This window comes from Aspergillus sydowii, assembly GCF_001890705.1.
Source record: "Aspergillus sydowii CBS 593.65 unplaced genomic scaffold ASPSYscaffold_18, whole genome shotgun sequence".
NCBI classification, from domain to species: Eukaryota; Fungi; Ascomycota; class Eurotiomycetes; order Eurotiales; family Aspergillaceae; genus Aspergillus; species Aspergillus sydowii.
This window is the reverse complement of record NW_024467876.1, coordinates 477870-505447: the sequence shown is the minus strand read 5'-3', so window position 1 is coordinate 505447 and position 27578 is coordinate 477870. Positions and strand designations below refer to the sequence as shown.

The 27578-nt window shown below is 51.3% G+C and overlaps 13 protein-coding genes across 13 annotated transcripts; 8 read left to right on the top strand and 5 right to left on the bottom strand.

Moving 5' to 3' along the window:
- Window positions 1-1416: 1416 nt before the first annotated feature.
- On the top strand, window positions 1417-1934 carry ASPSYDRAFT_137531 (uncharacterized protein; the record flags this gene model as incomplete). Its single annotated transcript, XM_040840795.1, has 4 exons — window positions 1417-1447; window positions 1500-1613; window positions 1673-1766; window positions 1814-1934. 4 exons carry the CDS (start codon window positions 1417-1419, stop codon window positions 1932-1934), a joined length of 360 nt encoding a protein of 119 aa, XP_040696762.1.
- A 54-nt stretch (window positions 1935-1988) lies between these two features.
- Window positions 1989-3440, top strand: ASPSYDRAFT_62584 (uncharacterized protein; the record flags this gene model as incomplete). Its single annotated transcript, XM_040850141.1, has 3 exons — window positions 1989-2148; window positions 2197-2447; window positions 2499-3440. The coding sequence occupies 3 exons, from the start codon at window positions 1989-1991 to the stop codon at window positions 3438-3440; spliced, it is 1353 nt and encodes a 450-aa protein (XP_040696761.1).
- A 427-nt stretch (window positions 3441-3867) lies between these two features.
- Window positions 3868-4978, top strand: ASPSYDRAFT_137529 (uncharacterized protein). Its single transcript, XM_040840794.1, has 2 exons — window positions 3868-4710; window positions 4782-4978. The coding sequence occupies exons 1-2, from the start codon at window positions 4011-4013 to the stop codon at window positions 4904-4906; spliced, it is 825 nt and encodes a 274-aa protein (XP_040696760.1). The 5' UTR covers window positions 3868-4010; the 3' UTR covers window positions 4907-4978.
- Window positions 4979-5386: 408 nt separating this feature from the next.
- ASPSYDRAFT_51621 (putative cyanamide hydratase) lies at window positions 5387-6528 on the bottom strand. Its single transcript, XM_040848329.1, has one exon. The coding sequence runs from the start codon at window positions 6338-6340 to the stop codon at window positions 5606-5608; it is 735 nt and encodes a 244-aa protein (XP_040696759.1). The 5' UTR covers window positions 6341-6528; the 3' UTR covers window positions 5387-5605.
- Window positions 6529-6896: 368 nt separating this feature from the next.
- On the bottom strand, window positions 6897-8519 carry ASPSYDRAFT_62582 (Zn(II)2Cys6 transcription factor; the record flags this gene model as incomplete). The annotated part of the gene is made up of 3 exons (XM_040850140.1): window positions 6897-7590; window positions 7644-8124; window positions 8177-8519. 3 exons carry the CDS (start codon window positions 8517-8519, stop codon window positions 6897-6899), a joined length of 1518 nt encoding a protein of 505 aa, XP_040696758.1.
- Window positions 8520-8937: 418 nt separating this feature from the next.
- Window positions 8938-11038, top strand: ASPSYDRAFT_51619 (S9 family peptidase). Its single transcript, XM_040848328.1, has one exon. It carries the CDS (start codon window positions 9021-9023, stop codon window positions 10971-10973), a length of 1953 nt encoding a protein of 650 aa, XP_040696757.1. The 5' UTR covers window positions 8938-9020; the 3' UTR covers window positions 10974-11038.
- An 80-nt stretch (window positions 11039-11118) lies between these two features.
- On the bottom strand, window positions 11119-12293 carry ASPSYDRAFT_37039 (uncharacterized protein; the record flags this gene model as incomplete). The annotated part of the gene is made up of 2 exons (XM_040845498.1): window positions 11119-12183; window positions 12228-12293. 2 exons carry the CDS (start codon window positions 12291-12293, stop codon window positions 11119-11121), a joined length of 1131 nt encoding a protein of 376 aa, XP_040696756.1.
- A 1039-nt stretch (window positions 12294-13332) lies between these two features.
- On the top strand, window positions 13333-14358 carry ASPSYDRAFT_37038 (uncharacterized protein; the record flags this gene model as incomplete). Its single annotated transcript, XM_040845497.1, has 3 exons — window positions 13333-13428; window positions 13485-13561; window positions 13662-14358. The coding sequence occupies 3 exons, from the start codon at window positions 13333-13335 to the stop codon at window positions 14356-14358; spliced, it is 870 nt and encodes a 289-aa protein (XP_040696755.1).
- Window positions 14359-15227: 869 nt separating this feature from the next.
- Window positions 15228-18165, top strand: ASPSYDRAFT_213622 (uncharacterized protein; the record flags this gene model as incomplete). Its single annotated transcript, XM_040844075.1, has 7 exons — window positions 15228-15667; window positions 15733-16087; window positions 16138-16261; window positions 16315-16961; window positions 17022-17122; window positions 17182-17363; window positions 17438-18165. Coding segments are annotated over 7 exons (2447 nt in total), but the record flags the coding sequence as incomplete, so codon positions are not given.
- An 802-nt stretch (window positions 18166-18967) lies between these two features.
- ASPSYDRAFT_37036 (uncharacterized protein) lies at window positions 18968-20443 on the bottom strand (the record flags this gene model as incomplete). Its single annotated transcript, XM_040845496.1, has 4 exons — window positions 18968-19189; window positions 19241-19520; window positions 19569-19794; window positions 19846-20443. The coding sequence occupies 4 exons, from the start codon at window positions 20441-20443 to the stop codon at window positions 18968-18970; spliced, it is 1326 nt and encodes a 441-aa protein (XP_040696753.1).
- Window positions 20444-22021: 1578 nt separating this feature from the next.
- On the top strand, window positions 22022-23017 carry ASPSYDRAFT_163845 (zinc-dependent alcohol dehydrogenase family protein; the record flags this gene model as incomplete). The annotated part of the gene is made up of 2 exons (XM_040843202.1): window positions 22022-22441; window positions 22529-23017. Coding segments are annotated over 2 exons (909 nt in total), but the record flags the coding sequence as incomplete, so codon positions are not given.
- Window positions 23018-23263: 246 nt separating this feature from the next.
- Window positions 23264-23961, bottom strand: ASPSYDRAFT_95307 (glycoside hydrolase family 11 protein; the record flags this gene model as incomplete). Its single annotated transcript, XM_040853104.1, has 2 exons — window positions 23264-23663; window positions 23708-23961. 2 exons carry the CDS (start codon window positions 23959-23961, stop codon window positions 23264-23266), a joined length of 654 nt encoding a protein of 217 aa, XP_040696751.1.
- Window positions 23962-25552: 1591 nt separating this feature from the next.
- Window positions 25553-27508, top strand: ASPSYDRAFT_37033 (uncharacterized protein; the record flags this gene model as incomplete). The annotated part of the gene is made up of 7 exons (XM_040845495.1): window positions 25553-25685; window positions 25744-25818; window positions 25874-26143; window positions 26208-26485; window positions 26533-26739; window positions 26794-26979; window positions 27026-27508. 7 exons carry the CDS (start codon window positions 25553-25555, stop codon window positions 27506-27508), a joined length of 1632 nt encoding a protein of 543 aa, XP_040696750.1.
- Window positions 27509-27578: the final 70 nt, after the last annotated feature.

Sequence of the window (27578 nt, the reverse complement as noted above, 5' to 3'; positions counted from 1 at the left end):
ACTACCGGTATCTTCCAGATGTCAGTGCCACCGCAGACTCGGAGGGAAGCCGGAGATGATGGTATTCCCTCCACATGGACACAGGCTCAATCCGGTAGGAGGGCGATCAGTGAATATATTACACTCCTAGTGAGAAGTGAGCACAGTACTCGATGTCGAAACTCTAGGTAGTCCGTAAACACTCTTTTTTGTATGTCTTGGAGGTATCCCGGTGATCCCCACTGGTGGGATTTGACGGTTCCCTACTCAGTACGCGACGATCTTTTCACTGTACATGAATAGAGCATCATATTCAGGAAGTGGATCAAAAGGAACAGGAAGTGCAGAAACAGTGCCAAACATGTCAGGCCGATCTCCAAACCCTTTGAGTTAGTTAGGTACAGCCTCATTTGACCCACTCGTATATTTTGGCTGACGTATGCAGGGGCCGTACGTAGCCTCCATGGACGAGAAAGGGATACATCATCCCTCTGCCGTTCTGCTCTCTTGCACTTTCTAAGGTGGTTGAGGGATGCCGGTATCAGATCCGTGAATATCAGGGTTGTGAAGACCCGGGGTGCTGCAGAGGATGTGCTTGATACTGATAACGGGCTTATATTGAGCTTTCTTTGCGACCATGATTGGTGATTCCACACGGATCAATGGCCAAGCTACCTGACAAGCGATAGGTTTTCCATAGCTAACAGTCATGCCATGGACCCTTTAGACCCCATGGACCCCGAAAAGGCTCTGAATGGCGGATACAGGGGGCCAGGGGCAGATCAAAGGTCAACCGACGTTTCATGGGACCTGGTGGATGTCGGCGCGGAAGGCATATAGGGTAGCATTTAGTACCAGTGCAGATCACTCACTGTGGGAAGGTATCAGTGAGCGTGTCTGCTGTCAGCTGTGTGCTGCACTGCCGGGGGCTTGGCCCGGAGATTCCCCTGACTGTGAGGACCTTGAAAGAGTCATTGGCTCCTTCTGCATCAGCAATCCAGGCCATGCTCTTCCTGCAATTTCCTCCCTTGTGCCAAGCGTGGCCGGTTTCGTGAACCTCTAGGTTCCTGCAGGATTGAAAAACGACGTTGAACTGGAGTATTTTTAACTTAATTTGACTATACTCCGTAGGTTGGGGGCTGATACTTAGGGCTCAAGATTGGCCCTAACCTGTAAGCCACTGGGGGCTGTGGAGCAAGCACGAACATCCTGGATTGCCATGATTGGCGCTGGATCCCGACCCAGGGACATCTTAATCTTATCATCTATACATGGAGAAGGACAATATCATGACACTGCCTGTTTCTGTGTATAAAACCCGATGCATGACCCCCCGGCTTGAAGCAAACCATATCCAACTTTGTACTCTCCTTCATTGGCCTAATTCTCTCATTCCTCTCATTCCTTTTGTGGAATAGTCAGTCTACCGCCGACGCCATGCGCCTCGCTCTTTGGGCGCCAGCCCTAGGTGAGTTCTGCCTGTTGTTGCAACGACTGTCGCTGACAATGCGCTATAACAGCCACCGCTGCTGCTGCTATGCCTGGCACCTCTAGCGGCATTGTCGCTAGTTCTAGCGCGACTCCGACTTCTTCAAGCACTCCCGAGTCCACAAGCAGCGATGTGTCTTCTGAGTGTATGTATCTACAGCAATAGTTGTTGCCGGGCCCATGAGAATTAACGGCATGACCACAGTCGAGCAAGGGTCCATGAAGCGCGTCTGCCAAAACAAGGGCGATCCAGCGGAGGATTGGGAAGAGTTCAAGATGGGCGAGTTTCTGAACCAGACGTGCGTAGCGCTGCTGGCGTCCCCTGTCGTGAACTATGATCGTATAGTGTAGCTGACCGAGCTGAACAGCTCAACCGAGTGGTGCAGCAACGACAAGCTGTTCAGCGACAGCAAGTACGACATGTCCTGGCCCAGGAAGCTTTATTCGAGAGTCAGGTTTCTCTGTGAACGGTACTGCGTATTGGTGTTGATATATATATACATATATATATACTCTCTACCATGTCCGATACTGTTGCTAAACCGACAAGAAAATGGTACGACTGGTTCTCCCCAGACGATACGCCAGAGGAGAGGAAGCTGGTGCAAAAGCTCGATCTCCTGATTGTTCCATATGCATTCATAGTGTACTGGGTCAAGTACATTGACCAGGGGAATATCAGTGCGTCCAACTCTACACCCCTCAAGGACTGGCCGCTAATGAGTATAGATAATGCCTATGTATCAGGGATGGCAGACGAACTGGGATTCCACGGGAACGAACTGGTCCATTTCCAGACAATATTCACAGTTGGAAATGTCGTCGCTCTCTTACCGTTTATGTATCTTTTCCCTCGCGTGCCGATGCACTATCTCGTGCCGGCTCTTGACCTGCTCTGGGGGATTTTCACGCTGCTGCAGTACAGGGCGACAAGCTATGCAGAGATTATGGCATACAGATTCATGGTCTCAATTTTTGAAGTTAGTATCTCGGTCAGATAGTGGACGATCCAATAGCTTACAAGCTAGTAGGCATCATACTTCCCCGGCGTCCACTTTGTTCTCGGATCGTGGTATAAAAGCAACGAAATCGGCAGACGGGGCGGCGCATTCTACGTCGGTCTGACTCTGGGCTATTTAACAGCTAGTCTACTCCAAAGCGCCACGCTCGACAACCTGGATGGAGTCAACGGGCTCCCAGGCTGGCGCTGGCTGTTCATCATTAACGCGATCATCACCCTGCCTCTTGCGTTGATCGGCTGCTTCATCTACCCCGGTACAATCGACAAGCCGAACCGACTGGTTATCTCAGAGAAAGATCTTCAATTGGCGCGTCAAAGGCTGCAAGGGCAAGGTACCAAAGTGGAAAGTGCGCCATTCTCATGGAAGCTCGCGAAGAAGATCGCTTTTACGAAGAGATTCTGGCTCATCCTTCTCTGGGACAGTCTCTTCTTTAACTCGAGCGCCAACACTACATCATTCCTTCTCTGGCTACAAAGCCTGGGGAGATACACTGCTTCCAGAGAGAACCAGCTCAACTCTATCAGCCCAGCGCTGGGGATCTTCTTCACTCTCTTTGTAAACTTTAGCACGGACTTATTCCTTGAGCGTGCATGGGCCATTACACTCGCTTCGGCATTTAACTTTACAAGTCTGGTAATCCTCGCGATCTGGAACGTCCCCGAGGGTGCAAAATGGTTTGCCTACAGTGTGCAGTACTCGGCTGTTGCTGTCTCTTCTGTGCTGTACGGATGGGTGAATGTGATCTACCGGGACAATATCGAAGAGCGCGCAGTGGTGCTGGTTCTGATTACTGCGATTTCCACAATGTGGACTTGCTGGATACCGCTATTTACGTATCCAACCGTCGAGGGACCAAGGTTTGAGCATGGGTATGTCTTCTCGGCGGTGATTACGGCTTTAATGGTTGGGATAACATTTGTTATTCGTTATATTTATGGGCCGAATGGGTGAGTGTCTCTTTTACTCTTGGTCATGGACTGCTTGCTGACAGTACATAGCGAAAGAGATAGGTCTCTTGTGAAATGGTCGAGGCCGTCTGAGGAGGTACCGGAAGACGCAAGAGAACCTAGACATAATCCAAGAGACGGGGTTAAGGAGGGGCATGTCGCCGTCACTGCGGCTTCGTCAGTAGCATAGAGCATGGATAGGGTCTACTGCATCTAGATTGTAGACCCACTTTTTAGACATTTGTAACTGACAGTTGATTGATATGCCGCTGCTGTCTAACTAGACGGTTTATCATACGAGGTCAGAGTATAAGATAGACTTCAAATGTTGCCGAGAACATGCCACCCCCGTGACGACAAGGTACCAGGGCATAGTACTTAAGATGTCCTACCATGCCAAAAAAACTAAGCCTAGTCATAAAAGCTCCATCTACCGTTTCTCTCTTCTCATTTTTCCTTCTCCTCACTTCTCCCTCTCCTCACTTTTCCCTCTCCAACACAGATTCAGGTTCACCTCTGGTTCTACAGAAGCTCCCTCTACTCCTCCTCTACTATTGAGACTTCCACCTCTACTATGGAGGCTTCTTCCTCCTCCTCTACTATTGAGACTTCCACCTCTACGATGGAGGCTTCTTCCTCCTCCTCTACTACAGCTTCCTCAAACACGGGTGGGAGGCTAATAAGACCCGGAGAAAACGACAAACTAGCAAACGCTTGGATGCAAGAGATAGTACCGGGGCTGTTCCTCGGAAACGTCGGGTCATCATGTCACCGGCGGATGCTGCAGGAGAACAAAATCACAGCTATCGTCTCTCTTACCAGCATGTATTGGCAGGCGTGGGATACGAACACAAGGGATGCTGGTGTTACAGCCGACAGACACATGTGGGTGGCAGCCCACGACCAGAGGGATGAGAAGCTTGTTCATATTATGAAGGATATTTGTGATTTTATTGAGTCCGTGGCGCCGCCAGAACTTCGCTCTCTCAGTGCTTTGCCTGCTACGTCCCAACCCTCGCAAGCCGAAGGCGAACAGGTCAACGGCGGTACGCAGCCCAGTAGCACGCCTTCGCATGCGGTATTGATACACTGTGTCTGTGGAATATCGCGTTCGTCGACGATCATCGCGGCATATCTCATGCGCAAACTACAAATGGGACCGAGCGCTATAATTAAATTCATTGCATCAAAGCGAGCCATCAGGCCAAATCAAGGCTTTATCATACAACTTATACACTGGTATCGGACTGAATATCAGGGGCCGGGAAGCGAAGGTAAGATAGATTCTAATAAACCGCTACTATATATTGTCTTTTCCTGGGAACCTGACTGATGAAATTTGCAGACTCCCCCTTCGTTGTTTTCAGGGGCCAGGAAGTCATTGACCGTGTATCCGTCCACGTGGAAGGTGAAATAGTGCCTCTAGGGCGTGGTGTTGGAATTTGTTTAGCAAGGCCACGGAACACGTAGGTCGGGCTGTAACTACATGGCTGGCGCTTCTTACTACTAGGTAGACCGTGCTACAATGAAAGTGTTTTCAAGTACACAACCAAGAAATGACGTAACTGTAGAGATTTATGCACATTGTCATTCCACCACCGTTACGGACAGCGTACGAGTCGAGCGCTACGTAAAAAGGTGAGTCACTAATTGGTGGTCGGACGGAGAAAGCGATGTTTAAGTTCGCGTGTGACCAGGGACATCTCATATACTTTAGGAGCGTCCGTGGGAGGTTTAATATTGGGTCAGGCCAGGCCCCTATTCCCGGGCCGCGGGCTCTTGCTGGCTGGCAGTACTCTGTAGAGTGTATATGTGTACGGAGTACGTATGTCCTCCATCCGAGGCTGTCAGTGGCTGGTCTGATCATTTCCCGACTAGGAAGTTATTCTTGGTGGGGTATCTTGCTATCTTCTGATTTGCTAAAAATCTACGGGCGGTTTTACCATTGGACAGAAATCTTTAGGTATGGCCCACTACCCGAGATCAGCAGTGCAGACCCACTTTCTTAAACGACAGACTCGTCGGCCTGGAATACTGCGTGGAATTCTGTCTGGCTACTAAGTAGTCTACGTAGCAAGAATCTAGTCATCCTTGGTACGACATTCCACAAACATATGATTCTTAAAAGATCTAAAGTATTTCCATCATCCATGGCTCGAAAGCACCAAATCACTCCCACTCCCGCATAAGAGTATTCGCCTCAATCTGCTTATCAAAATCCACCAAATGCGTCGAATGACACCAAGGCTTAATCTCCTCCTCCTTGCGAATAGTCGTCGAGAACCACCGGCACCATTTCATCCGCGGATAAGCCTCATTGATCTCCCTCCTCGTAGAATCAAGGACCAACTTCCCGAAATCCTTCACATGTGGATGCACACCCGTGTTATCATACGTCGTCGCAAGCTGGATAAGCTGGCCGATGTACGTAATCGTGCCGTCAACGCCCATGTCCTCGTGGCGGATGATAGCCTCGGACGCGGCCTCGGCTTGGTCGGCTGTTGCGCCGAGTTCCTTCAGGACTTGCAGCGCTTTGATACCGCCGTAGATATCGAAGGACATGCGGGTTGCAGTGAGGTTTTCGTCCGCGGTGCCGAGGTCATGCAGGAGGCAGGTGAGTGCCCAAGTAACTGGGTTCAGGGCCTTGGCTTGCTCTGGGAATTGTTGCTTCGTGATGGCCATGCCGTAGAAGTAGACGCGCATTGAGTGGTTGAGGGTTTCGGCGTGGAGCTTTTCTTTGGCGTACTTCAGGGTCTTTGCGACTACGGGGTCGTTGAATGGGAATGCGATCTCGCTGAGGGGCAGCGCGGTGGGTTTGTTGATGTATGGCTCGGAGCCGAAGATGAGCCCAGCGTTGGCGGGCATGGCTGTCCAGCCGTTGACTGCGGATTCATCGTGGCACATTTTGAGGGATTGGAAGTAAGGGAAATTAGAAATAGTTGTCTGGAAGGATGCGAGGTTTAAAACTGTTCGTGTCAAGACGCAGTAAAAGTAGAGGGGGGAATGAGGTTTAAATATTCTCTTTAGATGGCATTGTCCGGAGTAAAATACAGCTTATTGAAGATCTTCTGCTGCGTTGTGTCTATAGCGACGTCATCATGTAACCACGCCTTGTCTGTATTAGGAAGTTGAGATATGTGGGGCGGGAGTCATATGTTTTGCAGCCTGCACGGTCCAGACTTCGCTGGATTGGGGAGTTCTGCTATGTGGAGGACGGCAGTTGCTCGGAAATTCCCCGGACTTTTCGGCTCGTCCTGTGGCGATTTTATAACACCTGGCTACTATAGGAAGTTATCTGATGTGGCATTCAAGCGCGCATCACTGTTACCTTTATTCTGCATAATGCTCGGATATTTTGAAGGACTTAATTCAATGGACTTGAAGGGGCAATTCAACTCATACAAGCTATTTAAATTATGTGCATGATGTAGTGAATAACACTCACGATCCTTATCATATACTAAATGAGAAGCCAGTCCCGGTCTATCCGGTACAAATCGGGACCGTCATGCATCGGACTTCCAGTTGACCTTTTCTCTTTCCACCGGCCCCTTAAAATTTTTGAAGCACTAATGATATTCAAACAGTTAGTCAAATCCCACAGCATTCTCATTGACTGAAGGACGAGGTTCTGCTGAGCTTCTGTCTGGCATTCAAGACCGGCAATGAAGGTTGGCCACAGAAGACATTTGAACAGCGTCATATCACTTTTGAGTTCATCAATAAGAACAAGTAATTGCATAACTAAGTCTTCATTGTCAGGCACCGTCGCTTTGAATGCACCGAGGACCCGCCTTCCATACAACAAGGCTGCTGTTTTGTATGCCAGTGACAAAGTAGAGAGATTTTGGACATTGACTGGAGAAGAGCTGGATCTCCGGAAGTCTGATGCCCATTCAACGCAATTGAAATTCTCCGTAAGTTGCAGCATGGCCACGGTATCTCGTACATCTGCGTCGTAAACAATCTCATGTATTCGAGACCCCGAGATCAGGCCTCGTTGATTGGAAAAGAAATGGATGGCCTTCAAAATAAACTCTGGACATCCGAGAAAGCTCCGAACAATGGACTCTTGATGCTTATTTCCGTCCCCACTGATAAAGAATTCGGACCTCGACTTCGGGGAGGAGAGTGTTGCTCCAAGTGTTGCAATCCTGATATAGTTAGTGGTGAAACAGCATCTAACAACCAGCGCGAGATGACATACAGCGAAAACTGCCGGTCGATAAACCGTCTCATTTCATGAGCCGTGTCTCCAGGATCCTCGCTTTCAGAACTGGCACATGGCCCAGTCAGGCTCTGGTAAAGAGTGACCAGGCTCTTTGCGCCTTGGAGATGGTAGTCCCAGCCGTCAATTCCAGACTCGAGAAGGTCGAGGAAAATAAGGAGGAGTATAGTTGCCATTGTAGGGTCCTTCTTTCCCAGCTCCGGGTGTGTTAATTGCCTTGACAGTGCCCCAATAGTTTGACGTTTAAAATGGATGGCATCCATTTTCGCATGTGCAAACCGCAGCGACACAGCCAAATTGGCCTGGTCAAACGACTTCCCTGTGTTGGCAAAGTGTCGTGCAGCGAGAGCCAGTATACATTGCTGCAGAGTTGAGTCCTCCAAGGCGTAGGAAAGCAAGTGCCGGAACGGATTGCGTTCGCTGTCATAGAGAATGAACAATTTGCAAATGCGGTTGCTATCTGGGCTCAACTTAGCACTGTGACGAAGATTTTTTATTGACAGAATTCCTACAATAATCCATGTAATACCGCGACGCCCGGTCCAGGTTAGATATGCGCGGGTCCTGCAAGGCGAAGACGGGCATCTCATTCTCCGCTGTTAAACATTTTGTCGCAGAGGTCGAGACCCATTTCTGCCTCTTTACTCGTTGCATTTGCGATTTCGACATCTTATTAGAGTCTGGATCCTCATACAGATGCCCCCGCATCTTCCCCCGGATGGCCACGCCTTTCACCCATCGGAGTGGCCGCTTGTCGAAGCATTCCAGGGCGGCTTTCTCGCACTTGGCGCAGGGCGATCGGGACTGGTCACATTGGATAGTCCGACTGCGACATGTCCAGCATGCTCTGTTCATCTTGTGTTTGGTGTGAGGATAGGTGAGTGGCGAAGAGAGAAATGACATGACTCAGACGAAGAATATACGGCGCACGTGACATTTATTTGTGTCCACTGTATATATTTACATCTTAACGAGATAAATAATGTAGTAAATAATCGGGAGCTAATTAGCTATTCAGAGTATACCTTATTGTGGTTTGTACTCTACATGGGGAATGTGTGTCTATACAGGCCCTAGAATATCCATAACATTTTGTACCTCCATTCCAGCCAATAAAGTGCAATCTACAAAATATTACCGTTAGCTAGCAGTTTAACTCAATCAGTATAGTCCGCATTATATAGGCATAGTGCAATGCTTATCTATGCCGCCATCACGAATGGCAGGCGATGGTGTCATCTCACGCCATCACGTCCCCGCACGTTCACATAAAGCCCCGGCATCGCATCTCCAACTATCGCAAGCCCCTTTCCTTTTCTATATCAGCAAGCGAAACTACACCGGTAGACTGGGAAAATGCCTTCAATATCGAGTCCACGCCAAGCAGCGGCATTGTCGGCCCTCGCGGACCTCAAACTACCCAAAGACCTCCACATATCACCCGACGGCTCCAAAGTCGTCTATGCGCTTGAGACTTTCGCGCGCAAGGAAAAAATTGCTACATCGTCGCTTTGGATTGCCGATATTGGCGTGAACCATTCCGCTCGCCAGATTACGTCGGGGCTCTTCCGGGACGAAAAGCCGAAGTGGTCGCCTGATGGCCGGTATATCGCATTCTTGTCGGATAGGGCTGGACGGGGAAGAGGAGGTGTAATCTATTTGCTGGCTCTTGGAGGGTTCGGCGAGGCATATCCGGTTGCTGAGGGTGTTCAGGGGGTGAGGCAGTTTGAGTGGAGTGGTGACGGGAGGTTCATCGCTTTTGCGAGTATGGATGGATATGGAGATGGAGACGACGATGACGCTGGAGAGGAAGACACAGACGAGCCAGTGGTCTTTGAAGGAGATGAGGAAGACGAAGAAAGCAGAAGTCAGCGCCTGCGCATTGTCGATGTTGAGAGAAGGAGCGTCCGCACATTGACGCCCGCAGAGCACAGCGTGGACTTGTTCTCGTGGAGTCCGACATCTCCAGAAATCGCATACACCGTATCCAAAACAGTCTCCGAGTCTCAATTCAGCAGCAGCCGGATTGACATTGTCTCTGCTGACAGCGGCTCAAGAAGAACGTTCATCAAGACAAAAGGCCCCGTCACCTCGCTGCTCTGGACTCAACGAGACAAACTACATTTCATTGCTCGTCCCACGCCTCCATACACCCAGCCTGCTGTCTACGAAGCACGCATCAGGTCAAAGCAGCATGGCAGTTATTTTGGCTGGGACGGAGAAGCCATCTCTCTGTACCGCGCTCGAGACTCGGTCGTCGCCCGCATACAGAACCCTAACGACGAAGCCGCACACGCACTCGGGGTCGAAAGCACCTCCTGGCCATTCCCCAGCTTCTTCAAATCCGAGTACGAAATCACATCCTTTGACGCCTTCCGCAGACCCGCCTCAGACGACTTCACACTCGCCATCGCGCGCAGCAGTCCCCAGGTCGCAAACGAGGTATGGTCAGTCACCACCACCACCAAGACAGGCGGGCATAGTCTCGTCAAGCTCTCATCGCACAACTCCACCTTCGACGGGTTCCGATCAAAGCGGATCTCAACGACCGGCCCAGACGGATGGGAATGCGATGGGTGGCTCTTCACCCCGAGGCCCTCAGTAACGGTATCTCGCCGTCTGCCGCCCACAGTCGTGCTACTTCGAAGCCATCCAACCCTCCCTTCCTTCTCCATGGGCCCCCATCTAGACGCCGCCCATCTAACAGCAGCCGGATATGCAGTGCTATGTCCAAACCTCCGACCAACAGGCGGCGGCGGAATTGGCGAACGCTACGCAGACCTAATCGCGATTCTCAAGAAAGCCGTCTCGGAGAACCTCGTCGACGAGTCGCGCGTCACGATAAGCGGGTGGTCAGACGGGGGGTTCCTCACCTCGCTCGCGGTGATCCGCAACGAGTTCAGTTTCCGCGCTGCTGTTTGTGGCGGCGGCGTTGTGGATTGGGAGTTTGTTAATGCCAATAGCGACCCCTTTTGGCCGGCGCCGGAGATTCCTAGTTTGCCTTCATCGCCGCGTGGATATGCCCGTTCGGTCTCGACTTCTACTACTGTTTCTACTACTTCTGAGGCGGGTTCGGATGGTAAGGACGGTGTAGAGAAGCGGAAGACACCGCTTCTCATCCTCCATGGACGCGAGGACGACCAGGTCCCTGTGTCTGGGCCGTTGGCATTCTGGCGGGAGAAGCAGCGGTGGAATGGACCTGTCCAGATGGTGTTGTATCCCAAGGAGAAGCATGTCATTAGGGACCGGAAGCATCTACTTGATCTCTGGACGCGAGTGCTCCAGTTCTATGATAGGCATTTGGTGTAATTTTAGATTTATTCGCTGATGCTATAACTTGGGTATAATAAATCCGCTTTAAAGTAGAATGAAAAGCATGAGGAAATCGTAAGCATGCCACAAAATAATCTACAGCCAACAGGAAGGACGGTCGATATTACCCGCGAGTCAAGTTTCATCCAGTGCCAGACCAAGCGCTCAGAATACAGGGGCTGAAATACTGGGGTGGTATGTTAATACCCAAACAATCCCTATTCAGATATACTTGCTGCATGAAGCGCTCAAATGCAGGGTAGTCTCTCCAAAGGTTTCTCCCTGGACCAAGGGATCCATCTGGCATGTATCCAAACTCGCGCCCTTTAAAGAGAGTAAGTCTGCGAGCGCCACACAGTGAGTTGAACACTTCCTCCCACGTCCCGTCGGTTATCCAGACTGTATGAATTTCAAGGGCCTCCAAGGAAGACGCAAACCTGGAGATTGCGAGTAGATCGGAAGCTGGAAGTATCATCTCGCAGATCTCGAGGCAACGCAGAGGAATATCCCGAGGAAGATGCCTTAGGCATGTAGGGGAGACTGCCGCTGTAGACTGTATTTTTAAGACTTCGAGCCTTTTTGCGTCTCGCAGAGCCTCAAATACCAGGCTTCCCTGTGGATTAGGTCGAGGTGGACCGCCATTGAACTGGAAATATCGCAGGGACGGCATTATACGAGCCAAGTCCCTTGCATGGTCAGGGAACCAGTGGGCTATGTCGGAGCCCCGATGAACGCATAGCTCTTGGATATTGTTAGGGTAGAGCTGGAAGTCACCCCCAAGGGGCTGGACTGGTAGTTCTACCTCTTCCTCGTTGAGTCCTGGGGGGACAGGAGGCCACACTTCAAACGGCTGGGGGGCACGCGGTATTATAAAGCCCAGATCAACCCAGAGAGATTTTAATGCAGGAAACCGAGCAAGCACGGCCGGAATATCTCGAATTGCCTGCACCTTTGCGGAGTTGTCGAGCCATTTAGAGGACCCCGTGCTAAGCAGATCGATGTGCTGCACAAACCGACGGCGTTCATTTCTTGATAACTCCTGGAATGAATCGGGGATGTACGGGTCGAGATTCCTGAAACTCAACTCAACTGTTTGGTAAATCAGTCTGGTGCAGCTGTTGTAAAACCGCCTGTTGACTGTCATTAGCCGTCTCAGGGTCCGCTTTTCATGTTGATGCAAGTTGCCATCAACAACGTGGTATGCAATCTGACTCGTTAGTAACAACTTGAATGAAGAGGAAGGGCTTTTACCTTGTCGTATAGCTCTTGTGGGAGGCTAGAAAGTCCGGTTTTCCTGTGCTTGTTCTGCGAAGCCATGTTTCAATATCCTTTGATTGCAGTGCAAATGCAGATGGGAGTTGAAGAGGACGGAATTTTGGATATAAGACCTGGCACACTGTCTAGGATTGATTGAGACGTCATCGCTGGACGTGGCCCTGGGCCAGGCAGTCAGTAAATAACTTTGAACGTGTTTATTGAAGTGATTTCGACATAATCCTGGTGGTGTGTATATCATCCGGCGCCCCAGAACGTAAACTCAGAGCTCACGAGTGGGATGTATACTTCGTTAGAGTTGTAGCCTCTGCACCACACCACCCTCAGCCAGGTGCTGGTGCATTATAGTTCTGAGTGTTCTGAACGGTGGTTGCTAGGTTTGCGGACTTGACAATGGTGCAGAGGAAGGATGGGAGCATGATCCGTGGTCTGACTTCCTGCGGTGTCCTGTGTCTGGGCGAGAAGGGGAGTACCATCGGTCACAGCGCAGGCTGCCGGTGTACGCCTAATCAGGAGGATGACTGTTACAGAAGCCTATCTCGATCCCGGTCGACGGGGTGATCTCCTGTTTGAAGAGGTGGGTCGGATGTAGAGGGTGGAAGATGCCCTAACACTCTTCGCTCCTTCCCACAGTTTCTCCTTGCCCAAGTGGAATACTGCCACCACTGCTAGATTGCGTGTCGAAAACGAGTATTACTGTTCGATGCTATCAGCAGGTCAGGGCGGCTGCGAGATTCAGATATTGTATCCATGGTTCTGCTTGCCCTGATCCAGATGCGCCACCGCTTTAAGCTTCAGGGGCAGGGTATGATCATTAGCAGTATAAAACTCTGAAGGCCAAATCATGCCAAATCATGCCACGGGTGTAGTCTATATGATATCGTCATTTCCGTCTTTCAATCACATCCCACCTTCCTAGTCATACCTAAAAAATACTATCGCTTCCAGGTAGCCTCTGTCTCAACACAACGCAGTAAAAGGGTTAGCTCACCTTGCTTCGACAAGTGTCTCCATTCACGGCTTGTCAGAGGGAAAAACGAAAGGCAGAAAGTAGCACCTCCCACTAGCCGTGCTTTCAATCATGTCCCAGCTCTCAGACTCCAGCGTCCAGATGGACCGTACGTCTGCAATGAGAAGAATCGCAGCAAACCTCGGCCTCGCGACGGTACACCCCGTGGTATGGTCTTTCCTGTCGCATGCAGACGAGGCACGACTCTCGTCACTTGAAAACAGCTCATCCAGGAATCAGCGAGAAGAACTGGCCCGGATGTTAAAAGGGCCTTGTGCACTTACAAATGCGGTCGTGCAATGTATGTCTTACTATTGATCCATGCCTACTTACTTATCTGGATAGCCAACCGGGCAAGCAATATCTAAAGGGCTCTACAGGACCCGCATCCGGTAGCCAAGCCTACCGCAGGCTACTCCCACGGCCACCGTCGTCGCCGATACCATGAACAAATGCTACGAGCGCAGCCACAGCTGCTGCATCACCTCCACGGACGAGCCGACTGAGATCGCGCACATAGCTCCACTCCATATCGGTGGGGAGGATATGGAGGAACGAAATAGGCGCAATTTTTGGAGAGTAATGCGCGTGTTCTTTTATGGGGAGCGAGTCGACAGGTGGATGGCAGCAACTGCTCGCCCCGTCAGCCAGACGAACCTGATGTGTGTTAGCGACAACGTACACGGGCTATACGAGAAAGCCCGGTTCGTACTGCGGCCAATTTCCCAAGATTCCGATGGGATTAAGGCGGAGTTCTACTGGTTGCCGTACATGGAGTATGAAATGAGGACGCTGGGGGAGTGCGCATCCAGCGCTGTGAACCAGATCTCCTCCCCATTCGGATGCAAGCCGTTTGAGTGCACGACAGAGACGAAGATTGTGTGCGGGTCTGTCGTGGAGTTCAAGACCGCGAACCGGTTGAGGTATCCTCTGCCGTCTTGGGATATTCTTGATATGCAGTGGGCTATGCATAGGGTCGCAGCATGGAGTTTTCTTCCTGCGTTCTTCGGCTCAGGGTGGTCTCGTTTGGGAGTACGTCTGCCGGTCATCTTGGAAGAAGAGGAAGAGGAGGAAGAAGAGGAGTACAATATACACTGATATCGCAAAGTCTTTTAATGTAATTTTTGGATGAACGTCTGTGAAACTCTCCGTATAGATGGTTACTCCGTATAGATGGTGACTACTGCTAACGTACTTGACAAGACCGACTACTATAAAGAGGGTGGGACAAACTAGGAGACAGCTGATCAATACCTCCTGCAACACGGACCATGTCCATGTCTACGATGCTTATATAGACATATTCCTCCTGCGGCGATCCACAAGTAGCCCAAATACCCGTAGTGAATAATTTGCTATTGTAGCGCACACAAAACACAAGCCGACATTGCAGGGCCGCTGCCCGTTCTCGCATGCAGAGCACAAAGCAAATAAACTTGTAACGAGCTTCTGTCTCAGCCAAACGCTCAAGCCACGAGACAGGAATACTGAGTCAGTGAGGGTTCGTCAAGAACGGAGCCATGACAGTTCGCTCTGCGGGTTATTTAGCCGACTCGCTGCGGCGTTTCACGTAGATGCAGCACAGAGGATCAGCCTTTCAGGGTCTCCGCAGCACCGTTCAGTGTTTTTGTAACGCTGTGGGGTTGAAGAAACGGGCCACCGATTCTAACGAAAGGAATTAAGGTATGCATGGGGGTACATCCGGTCTCTAGACCAAGTTCTCAAGACGCAGAAACTCCTATCTGCCCACTCTGAAAGCCCACTCGAGTCATGTCCTGTCGATCTCTGAGTCGTGGCATAATTTCTGCGGATCTCGGACGGAGTTCTGGACAGCACGGACGTTTCATCTATAGAGACCCTGTTCCTGGCGGCTTGGCAGCTCCTGAACTATTATTTAAAGGCATAAATGATCTTCGAATGCAAAACTCCGCGCTGCTCATAGAATGTTTTTAAACAAAACAACCTCAAAATGAGAAGCATTTTAAAGATTGCAGCGCTGGCCGCCTGCCTCACGGCCGCAGAGGCCCAGCTCAGGGTGCGCTTGATATCCTCGAGCGTGCGCCAACTCGCCGAGCCAGACTTTTCGACCTTCGAAGTCGAAAGCGAAGCGCAGAGCTCCTCTGCCTCTCTTAACGACGTCAATTTCACCGTCTCTGCGCCGGAGGGGTCGTACCTGCAGGGGGATTACTACAAGTACCAGTACACGCGTGCTGTCTCGCACCTGGGCGAGCGCGTTGTGAATCAGGGTATCACGACCGACCCGGATAATCCGGGGCCTATTACACTGTCGATTCTGGGCCTGGAAGAGGGTGAGCATACGCTGCTTACATGGCATAACCTGTGGTCGGAGCCCGAGGACTCTGCTGCTACGGTGGCGGTTTCGGCTGGGGGTGAGGAGCTTGATTCGGTATGCCACATGTTACCTTTTTTTTTTCCCATTACTTAGGACAGATGGCTTATATATAAGTGCAGGTTGAACCGTCAGTCCGGGTAGACAATATCTGGGAATCGCAGACGTCGTACATTACCTTTTCGGTTTCCTCGCCCGACGAGGCTGTCGAGATCACATATACCCCGAATGGCGGCGATGGGCTCGTCTTCCTGAACGGCTTCGAGATCGATACCCCTGCCATGGGAAACCAGATCTCCTTCCCGACTCCTGCGCACCGCGACGAGCGTCTAGAGCCTGAAGGTGATAATGTCACTGCCTCTTGGAGAGCACCCAGCGGCGTCGAGTCTCCGACGTACAATGTGTATCTCGGTACAGCTGAGGATGATCTAGCGGAGGCTGGAAAAGGACTGAGTGAGCCGAGTGTGGCTCTATCAGGTAATGCTACAGTCTGATATCATCTATCATACCCATACTAACAGTGGCAGGCCTCAACACCCTCGACACATTCTACTGGCGCGTCGATGTCGTCTCCGGCGATACCACCTACACCGGACGCACCTTGATGTTCCGCCTTGCCCAGCTGGCCTTCCCCGGCGCAGAAGGATACGGGTTCGTTTTTTGGAACTCTTCGAGATAGCCCTAGCTAATAGTACAATCAACAGCCGTTTCGCACGAGGGGGCCGCGGCGGCAAAGTCGTCAAAGTCACCAGCCTCGACGACACCGAAGAGCCCGGCACATTGCGCCACGCATTAACCATCGAAACCGGTCCGAGGACTGTGATCTTCGACGTTGGCGGCGTCATCACCACGACGTCCCGCATGACGGTCAATGGGAACTACATCACGCTGGCCGGGCAAACAGCACCGGGGAAGGGCATCGCCGTGCAGGGGTGGCCGCTTGGGTTATCCGGTGCATCCGATGTGATATTCAGACATATCCGCGTGCGACCTGGTTCATCTACCGGTGAGACGGTCGACGGGATGGGAATGCAGGGGTCGAACTACTGCATTTTCGATCGGTGCTCGATGGGCTGGGCCATTGATGAGTCGTTTTCGTCGCGCTCGGCGAAGAATATCACCTTCCAGCGGAATATGATCTCGGAGCCGTTGAATGTCGCGGGGCATCAGAATTACCCTGAGGGGACGGCGCATGGGTATGCGGCTACGGTAGGGGGTGACGTTGCCAGTCTGCATCATAATCTGATTGCCCATGCGGAGGGGAGAAGCTGGAGTATGGGCGGAGGTGTGGATGATAATGCGAACTTTGCAGGACGGTTGGATATTCGCAATAACGTTGTTTATAACTTCGGTGCTTCCCCTTCTTTCTTCCCTTCTTTATCCGGGTTAGGGCTAATGTGTGTGTGTGCAGGCGGACGAGTCACCGACGGCGGCGCAATGGAGGTCAACTTTGTGGGAAATCTGTATAAACAAGGGCCTGCGAGTGAACTAACATACGCACTACAAGCTACGGTACCTCCACCCATTCTCAACGACATAGGCAAAAGGTATGCTAATGCTAACGGCTGCAGTACGAGGACAACCTCCCCGGCAAACAGCAGTACCACTGCGCCGGAAACTCCATGCCAGGCGTCTTCGACCAGGACTCAACGCAGTACGTCGACGACGGCACCGGACAGACCTCCGAGATAGCCTGCTATGCAGACATCAGCATCGACCCAGCACCCAGCTACCAGAAGTTCTTCGACGAGCCGTGCGTCCTCCCCCTCCCCCCCGGGAAGCTGATTCATTTTTTTACGAAACTGATCCATTTATTTAATGATGCAGATTCTTCCTCTCCCACATAACCGAGCAAACATCCACAGAGGCATACAAGCGCGTCCTCTCCGACAGCGGCGCATCCCAGCCCACCCGCGACGAGCACGACACACGCATCATCCAAGAAACCTTCGACGGCACAACAACATACAAGGGCTCTGTCTCGGGCAAGCCCGGCCTAATCGACAACGAAGACGACGCCGGCGGACTGGAGGAGTTCCCCACCGTCTCGCGCAGCTCGTCCTGGGACGCAGACGACAACGGCATTGCGGACTGGTGGGATGGATCTACTGGAGGCGACGGGTATACCACGCTGGAAGGGTACTTGAATTTCATGGCCGATCCGCATGTTTTTGTTTCTCCTGGGGGCAGCGTGGATGTTGACCTTGCACAGTTGGCGGCTGGGTTTAAGGATCCCGGGTTTACGGTGGGTGAGACGGAGAATGGACTTGGGGAGGTCAAGGTTGCCTCGGGGACTGCGACTTATACGTCGACGGGGGATGCTGGGGTTGATTACTTCACGGTCAGTGTTGAGGATAGCGAGGGGAGTTCGTGGGAGAGGAGGGTTGGTGTTGCTATCTTCGAGGGCGCCGATGATCTTGATTAGTATATATTCTCTGGTTTTGCGTGCTTTACCACCTTTGCTCTCTGTGTTTCCTTTTTGCCCTCCGAATTCCCTTTCTTTGTAAATACTTTACGAGTATATGGACTGATCCTTCCAAGTAATTTGAGCGGCGAGTGCGCTCTGCACCTAACTCTATCTTCGCATCAATCCATCAGGGACTGCCTGCTCCAGAGAATATAATAGCTAGTAGAGAAGGTAAGGCTAGTTTCAAATACCACCGATTATATCCTTTTTACTATTATACCGTGTACTAAATGGAGCGAACCTATATGTCATGTTCTAGTTGACATGGTACTGCGGTAACTACGACTGGGATGCATCATATGTGTTTGTGTGTAATGGTGAGCCATTTTATGGTGCTCCCAGTTTTGATTGGAATAATAAAACATGCTGCGAGCCAGTAAAAAACCCAGCATGCCAAAACCTCTTTGAGGATAAAAGACATAACAGGGAAAAAGGTCCTCGCAGCGACTCAAATACAGCCGCCCCCAAGACAATTCCCAATCTCAACCCTGTAGTAAAAGCACAAAGAATAGAAGACCCTTGTATGGAAGTAAAAATCAAAAATCAAGAAATCAAGAAATCAAGTAATCAAAAGTCAAGTAATCATGAGTCAAGTAGTCAAAGATCAAAAAATCAAAAAAGAAATGCTGCGAGCCAGTCAAAACCCTAATGTGCAAAACCTCTTTGAGGGAAAAGGCACAACAGGGAAAAGGTCCTCGCAGCATAATTCAAATTTAAAAAAAAAAAAGTAAGGAAGAAAATGTTCAGTCTCAGGAGCAACCGGCTCCTATCTCCAAGCCAATTCATCACCAATCATCACCAGCACCATCCACGACAAGCTCCAATGCCAACTCGAGGTTTCTTGATACAAGGCGATGCCTCCTCAAGCTCGGCGTCTTCACTTGTCCTCTTTACTCCCCATGTTGGCTGTATATCTGGCATGGCCATGGGGTAGTCCTCGGTATCCCCAACGGGGGTTGATGCAAGATACCTGGCGCAAAGATGACAGAGGGGAACCCCTCTGTCATGATCTCAGGGTTGTTGGCCTGTGAAACCCTTACTACGACCTTTTGTCCGTCATAGTGGGCTTGGACGACCCGGACAACGTTCCTGATGACAGAGATGAGCATGACCTGCTACCGTTAGCTTACTGTGGTCGAGCAGTTGGGTGAGCCAGGACTTACTGGCATGACTTTCTGCCTCTTGATATATGGACGACCGCTCTTGTACCGCGTGATCATTGCCGTGAAGATTGTGATGATCTCGCTATGTACAAGGCCGCCGGAGAAGTCGTCAGGGCCGGGGCTCGCCACGATAAACTGTTCGTGAGGCTCACCCCCTGTCGCGACAAAGGCACACTGGACGAACCACCTATGGGTGGGAGTGTAGCCCCGGGGGACGGTGATTTCGGAGTCTGCATTTGTGTAGCGGCCAAAAACGTTGTGTGGCTTTTGAAGCCGTAACCTGGACTGGTCAGTATACACTTCCTGAAATGGTTAAAAAAGGACTTACGGGACGCGCCAGTTTGTGACATTGACGAGACGAATGACATTGCTGCTGTATGGGGAATATTGCCTGTCTAATTCGGTAAACATCCGCCATACTCTGGATGCTGTATGGATGTGAAGGCTGTCCATAGCGTCGGCACGAGAGTCCAGGACAGGCGAGTGAGTGTTGAGCTCTACCTGATCCTCTATCTCTGTCAGCCAGGAACTGACAGCCTGGTATTCCTCAGACACTACGAGCCGTCAGTTACAAGTCAAAGGAGCGTGCAAGTAAGTAAACTTACCATCATCCGGCAGCAGGCCACCATCCTCAGGGTCTGGGGTCAGGATAGGGCAGACGTCGTCAATGCCTCTATCGTCCCAAAACCCACTCTCATCGTTCGAGTCCACGTCCCCATCGTAGTCTGAGCTCTGGCCTTGTCCGACCTGGTCAGATTCCGGGGCGTCCCCCGAATTCTGGGCCGGACCTTGGCTGTCCACAACGTCCAGGACATGGTCAGAATCATCGGCAGGGACCAGGATCGGTGCATGCTCTCGGATGATTTCCACTGGCATGGGCTTGAAGAAGAAATCTGTGTTCAGGCTCTGGGGGTCTATGATCATATGTTCCCAGGCGAGCGGCAGATGCTTCATCTCGATCCCGACCCGGCTTAGGGCTGTGGGACTCACTTCAACCCCTAGCCTTAAGGCTTTGTCGAGGATGCGCTCGAGATCAGTTACTATCTCTTCGCGCTCTTCTCTCTCTTTCCTCACTTGCTCCTTTCTCATCATCTCCTTTATGGTGTCTTGCACGCCCTTGGCGGCTTTGGTTGCGGCACGCCAGTTTGGTGGCATACCGTTTCCAGCCTCGTTGGCTTCGGGCTGTTGCATGAAGGAACCCATATTGAGATAAATTGAGTGAGATAAAAGTGATAGTAAAGTAAAGTGAAGTAAGAAATGGGTAGAAGTAGAGTAAGTAAGAGTGAAAGATAAGTATGAGTTGGTTGTTCCTGATAGTATGAGCAGAAATGCTGATATTACCAAGAGTGAAGAGATTTGTAGATGGGAAAATGAGAAAGAAAGACGGGGGGCTCTTCGCAGGCAAGATATAGGGGGAGGAAAGTATATTTCATGACTGCCATCAGCTTCAAGGTTCAGAACTGACCCTCTTAATGCACCCGACGGTGGAATGATCGGTATAGAAAATGCTGGTACAGCTATTTCTGGCCATTCTGCTTTTACTTCGCAGCTTCTTCGGAGGCAGGAGGGCTGCGAGGAGTCATTTAAGCAGACATGATCTCTATGATTCGTGGCATGGCCAGGGACGGTTGTCTGACGGCGGCGCTTGCCTTTCCAGTGCGTTCGAAGCATTGCTACGTAAACGGGCTCTGCTTCTCGCCAACAAAACCTCTGCCTTACTACCTTACTTCTTCTAGTTTCCTTCTCCCTCTCCGTGAGTATAACTGCCTCCGGCCCTTGGCTATTTCTCGTGTACGAGAACCTATAGACTCCATCATACACGAACAAACTGTGATAGCCGGATAGCAGTCAGCCTTGCATGCTTAAAGTCCTGTACGAACAAGCTTCCAACAATGACTCCTCCATCATATGTTCTCTCATGGTATACAATGTACCCTGATACCAGGTGGTGTGAGCGACGAGCGCGAGAGTTAACAGTCATAGTCAGCACTTGAACTGCATGTGATTGTATGGATCTAGCTTCGTAGCACAATCTGGCCATCAACTTGTCCCATGATCTGGCATACTTTGCGTGGCTACTGTGTAGTCAGTGCCGAAAGTTCGTTCCTGGACCAGGTACTGGATGGCCCTGTGTTTAGGTTTTGCTTGCGGTGGCATGGAGTTCCTAAAAATACTTCTCTCTGACAACACTTTGGTTACTGGTAATGACAGTGTAACAACTCACTTAATACCAAGAGAAAAGAGCCACAATTTTTGGGAGTTAGTATAGAATTAAAATCGGTATTTCTTCACAGCCCTAATGACTCGTGCCAAGAAGCGTCACAGTGGACGCAACCAGAAAACTGACTCGGATTCTTCACAAACGGCCCAACAATTCGGTACCGATTTCCATCTGCTCCACAAGGTGGATATACTTCGACCTCTACCGCCCATTATAAATCATGGCTCTCGCAGACTCGCGGGCCGTCCGGTCCTTTTCCCCTACCCTGAATCGAGTTCTGAAAGGCGACAGTAGCAGTGCCAGTGCCTATACGTAGTTAAAAAATGCCACCCACGACAACCCCAGCATGGCTCCTAACAGGACAATCGGGGCCCTCCAGCCTCGAGTTCAAGCCAGAACACGAGCTACCGCCTCTCGGTCCGAATGACGTCCTCGTGCGGATCCACGCCACGTCGTTGAATTATCGCGAGTTGGCCATTGCGAAGGTACCCTACATACACCACCCTACCTACGGTCTACTATCCAGTGTCTACTACGTAGTGGAAAAGCATGTTAACTAACTCCAACAGGGAAAATTCAACATCTCCCTCCCCTCGCCCATCATCCCCTGCTCCGACGGCGCAGGAACAGTCCTCTCAACCGGCCCCGGCGTGTCCCGCTTCACCAGCGGCGACAAGGTCGTCGCACACCTCACGGTGGGCAAACCGGCCGACGCCCCGGCTACATTCCCGGATATAAATTCGGGGCTGGGCCATGGCGCGCATGGGACGATGAGCAGGTATGCTGTTTTCCACGAGACGTCGCTTGTGGCGATGCCTGTTACGCTGGGGTTCCGGGAGGCGGCGACGCTGACGTGCTCGGGGCTGACGGCATGGAATGCGCTTTTTGGGGCTGCGTTGCCTGGGAGGGGGAGGGGATTGTGTCAAGGGGATATTGTCCTTGTGCAGGGCAGTGGGGGTGTTAGTGTTGCTGCGTTGCAGGTATGCTTCCTCTTGGTTACTTACTTACTTACCTACCTACCTACCTACCTACTATATACATGGGAGATGAGGGCTGATTTAATCTAGTTTGCTCTTGCTGCTGGTGCAACTGTCATTGCGACGACCAGCTCGTCTGCTAAAGCTGAGAGGCTTTCCTCGCTGGGAGCGCACCACGTCATAAACTATGTATCTACGCCGGATTGGGGAGAAGTTGCAAGAACTCTTACGCCTGATGGTCGCGGCGTGGATCTTGTTGTTGACGTTGGTGGACCGTCGACCGTGGCGCAATCGATGAAGGCCATCCGGCCTGATGGGATTGTTGCACTGACGGGGTTGCTAGGCGCTGGAGAGCAGAATGTACCTTCTGTCATGGATGGGCTCGTCCATCTCTGCACGACGAGGGGCTTCCTGCTGGGTACGCGGGTGCAGTTTGAGGAGATGAATAGGTTTATTGATGAGAAGGGGATTAAGCCAGTGGTTGATGAAAAAGTATTTGGGTTTGACGACGTTAAAGGGGCATATGAATATTTGGAAAGTCAGAAACACTTCTCCAAGGTTGTTATTGATATTGAATAATAAAGACAAGTATATACAGGAGGGTTTCCCCCTGGTGGCTATATATGTTTAGGGCGGGTCCCGTATGCTGGCCAGTCTGGCTTACTTCTACAGAAATCTGAATACTCAATGCCCAGCGTTGAATTCTTGTCCAATCCTATGAAATCATTTAGCAGTACATACAGGATAGAAGCGGGTGGTGATTGAGCTGATTCCTGAATCTTGTTATTCAACTCCAACCGGCGCCTGCATTCTTAGAGTTTACATCTAGGAGACAGTAATGGAAGCAGACCCGCTGCTCTGGTAACCCTCAACGGCCACGATCTGGTAGTTGTGAGTGCCCAAGGTCATTCCGAGACCAGACCAAGCATCAAAGTGGTTTCCAATGGTAACGCTTCCAGACGAGCGCTTGTCCTGGCGGACAGACCAGAACTGGGTGAACGTAGCGGTGCCTTCGATCGAAGGCGCGTTGGTGCGAGTCGCGGTGTAAATGTCATAGGTGCCGCCGTCAGATTCAACGGTTCCCTGGTGCTCTCCGGCAGTGCCGGGGTTGTAGTCACCGTAGGACTCGACAACGTAGTACTCGACCAGAGGGTTCTGGGTCCAGCCGTACACGGAAAGGTAGCCGTTGCCGCTGGGGCTGAAAGTGCCCTCGAAGTTGATTGTCCTGCTATGGTTAGCTTCCAAATTCAACTGGCCGAAGAGTCGTACCTGGTGCTTCCTGGGTTCCATCCCTTTCCGCCGACAAAGTTGCCGACATCAGTCCATTCCACGGTGTATGATCCTCCGTCGCCATTAGTGTAGGTCACGTCGCCGCCGCCGTCGGTCCAGAAGGAGTAGTAGTAGCCGTTGTTAGTTCCAGTAGAACTCTCGGTGGAGCGCTGAGCGAGGCTCTTGTCGGACGGTGCAGCAAAGGCTCCGGCTGCGGCGGAGCACGCAAGAAGAAGACTCGAGAAAGAAACCATTTTGCTTGAAGGTGTTGCTTGACTTGAGGGAATGTCAGTTTTCGAGGCTGTCGAGTGAAGTCATCCGGGAGCGCGCTGCTTTATAGTCGACGGCCATCGTCAATTGGAAACAGAGATTCTGAATCTGGATAAAGATCCGCAACACCGGTTGTTCAGGATGGCCGGTTAATCCCCTTGATGGAGGCCTGTGGGCCATGTCCTTGATGGAGGCCTGTGGGCCATGTCCTTGATGAGAGCGGTGTCTAGAGCGCGCGGGAGTGTCAGGGTGAAACACAGAACGGTGTCAAACGAGTCAAACGACCGGTGGGCTGGTTTCATAATCCATACTTATTCAGAATAGCCTAATTTCAGACCCCATCAGGAGCTCTCTCCTAGTTAGTTCCGTGTCTCAAGTAGAAAAGCTTCAGTCTTGGCACGTACAAGCATCCGCTAGAAGCTTAACTTCCTCAAGCAACGCAGGCACGGGCTCGACCCCGCAAGTTGAGATTCCTGCCGAATAGCCGTATCCCGACCAAGTATGTCACGAAGATCAGGCAGAATGGGCCTACCAGCGAGCTCCCCGCGGCCATGCAATCTGCAATACACTCAAATATCCGGTGGATATAGCCAAAGTTTCGGTGGGCCTGAACGCCTGAAACGCATGCTCAATGCTAGACAGCCGTCAACAGCCGATCGAGTTCTGCAGGGGCTGTCTTGTCTGTTTCTTCTGTGTAGGGCTGTTGGCTGTAATCGATAACCCTCGATCGATCAACCCATATCGCCTTTGACGCAATTGCGCGCCCGGCTGGGTTTCGCTCAGCATCGAGGCTGTTCGCATTGAATACCATTGTAGTCTTCGCAGGTGGAAGGTATTGAGCTGTCTGAGTAGAGGCGTTCAGTGACCAAGTGTCGTTGATGTACCAGTCGCTCAGTAACGGCGCGCTGAACACGGTGGGCGAGCAGTGATCTGTCAGAGAGAAGTTGGAATGCACGGTGCACAAGATAAGGAGGAGGAATGCTGTGAGAGTCCAGACTCGACCGTCAAGTCTCAAGAGTCAAGACCGAGACACAAGGAAAGATCGAAAAGTAGCACGTGCCCCCACGTGTTCAAGCGCTGATTGTTTTCGAGTGACTGAGATTCTTCCATTCTTCAGCCTCAGCCATCGTAGTCCGTCAGACCATCATCCATCACAGACCAACTCTTCCACCTTCCATCTCGCAAGCCGAGCGGGCGGAAATGCCTTTTCTCCGCCAAGTCGCGCCGGCTCGAGCGTCGGTGGCTTGGATGGCTGCCGCCAGGGCTGGTGCGAGCCACAGCAAGCAAAGCTGCATGCCTCTTTTCCAAAATGTCAACACGAGGCCAAACCATTGGGCCCTTCCTTCGCCGATCCTTCACGCCCAAGGCAATGTCTCAGGAGATCGCTGGCTGTGTCGCCGGCCTCGCCGCGCTTGTGTGACATTCTTTTCCCAATGACGATGGTCAAGGCCAACGAGACATGGGGGATGGGACGCCTTACTCCGGTCCGCCCCAGGAACCTCAGCCTGGGCTTTTGCTCGATTCTTCAAGGTTCTGGGGATGAATTCCTGTCAACAATCGCGGTCGTTTTGCAGGATGTCGCGGTTATTTCGTCTCCTGCTGACGGCTATCGGCGTGCAAGTGGCAGCAGGCACGCTTCAAACGGTCACGGAACGCGATGTGCAGGCCGATCTGTCCGAGGGGTTCTGTCGCAATTGGGTATTTGGTGGTATGTTCTCCGATTCGCGCCCAAGCTCCCAGAACAAGTTGACATAACAAATGTCTAGCAAATATCGTCGACGATGTTTTGTACATGAATGGCATGGACGGTGGGAGTCTTGACACCGATAAGAATTCGTCGAGTATGCCTGTGTCGCTGCCTTGCTTGGGATTCCCGATTGCTAACTTGCCGCAAAGACAACTATTTCATCAAGCTGGATCTCTCTGCTCCGGTTGATCTACAAGACGGGTCAAATTATAAACTGAGCTTGGTTCCTACCAAGGTCCCAAAACTGAGAGATCAGGCACTGTGGTCAAATCAAGCCAATTCGACGCTTTTCAGCTACGGGGGACGGAGCCCGAGTGGGAAAAGACCAGATGATGGCGGAGTGTGGATGTATAACATCGCCGATGGTTCGTGGGAGGAACAAAAGACATCTGTCAAACCCGTGCGACTTATTGAGGGTGGTATGACTTGAGTTGCCAACTGCCCACTCTTACATTCAGTCAATGCTGATCCACAACTATACAGCATACATTAACGTCCCCGAACTACAGGCGGCGTATTACCTTGGCGGGTATGAAACCAAGCAAACAACCTCGTCAATAACCGACGACACAAAATCCTATGCAACCGGTATGATCCAATACAACACCACTACAATGGAGTACACCTTGCTCGAAGCTCCATTCACGCCTGTGCAGCAAGGCGCGCTGGTTTATCTTCCATCCCGTGACAAGGGAGCTCTAGTTTTCCTCGGTGGTGAAGTCCCGGCTAGCAAAAGCAGTGTCGACCCAGAGATTACCACGGTGCGTTTATCAGGTTTACGTTGTAGTTTACGGGCTAACAAGCCCAGAACTCGTGGGATTACGTCCAGGTCTACGATATTGAAGCGGGCGTGTGGTATAACCAAACGACCACAGGCGACGTGGCACGTCGAACCCAATTCTGCGCATCGGTCATGCATGAACCCTCGTCAGAGTCATTTCAAATCTACGTTATAAGCGGGGCGGACTATGAGAGTAAAGAGATCGTGAAAGATGTGTATGCAACACTTGCCCCGGTCTAGGTCCTCTCTAACATGTACAGCTCATATCTGTCCATTCCATCATTCTAGTGGTACCGAGCGGCAGGCCTATCCAAAGGTCGAATGTCTCATACGTGCCAAGCGTATGGGAGACAGATTCTCGGCGTTGGTGGACGCCAGTCTTATGTCGGCCGAAGTGATCCCAAGGCAGGGTGCTACAAAACCCCAACCTTTCTATACGACGCGCAGTCTGAACTTGTGCGTAACAATTTCGATGTGAGTTTGAGAAGGGAACCTATTGTACCCTGTACTAACTTTGCAGCCCGCCCTACTGAGCTATTCCATTCCCTCCAGCACAGCGGGCGATATCCAAAACTCTCCGACCCCCTCAGTATGGGACAACCCTTCACTAGCTTTTCTCTTCACAGATGGTCCGAACAACAGACCGAGCACTAAAAAAACCCAGTCCCAATCCACGAACAAAGGCGCTATAGCAGGAGGAGTGGTCGGTGGCGTGGCTGGAGCGGCCATCATCCTTGGGCTCGTCTGGTTCTTTCTACGGTCTCGGCGGCGCAAGGCCCAGAAAAATGATACCGAGCGGCCTGAAACAAGCGAGCGTAAACCGCCCATTCTAGGGGAGCTCTCTGCCGACCAAGTTCTTAGGGAACTAAGCGCGTCTCAGAGCAGAGTTGAGGTTGGAAGTCACGGAAGTCAACTCTACGAGCTGGACGGTGGGCGGACGCAGCAGAGTCAGAGTCAGAAACAGTCCATGGACAGACACAGCGAGGAACGACCCGAGCGATGAGTCGCGGCTTATCTAATATGTAATATCTAGACATACATAGTATCACCACGAATTATAATAATACTCAAAC

Bases quoted from the DNA above. Each gene is read 5' to 3' on its own strand.
- ASPSYDRAFT_137529 (XM_040840794.1), top strand. From the start codon at position 4,011: ATGGAGGCTTCTTCCTCCTCCTCTACTATTGAGACTTCCACCTCTACG. The intron at 4,711-4,781 runs GTAAGATAGATT...TGAAATTTGCAG, and splicing joins TCAGGGGCCGGGAAGCGAAG to ACTCCCCCTTCGTTGTTTTC.
- ASPSYDRAFT_51621 (XM_040848329.1), bottom strand. From the start codon at position 6,340: ATGTGCCACGATGAATCCGCAGTCAACGGCTGGACAGCCATGCCCGCC.
- ASPSYDRAFT_51619 (XM_040848328.1), top strand. From the start codon at position 9,021: ATGCCTTCAATATCGAGTCCACGCCAAGCAGCGGCATTGTCGGCCCTC.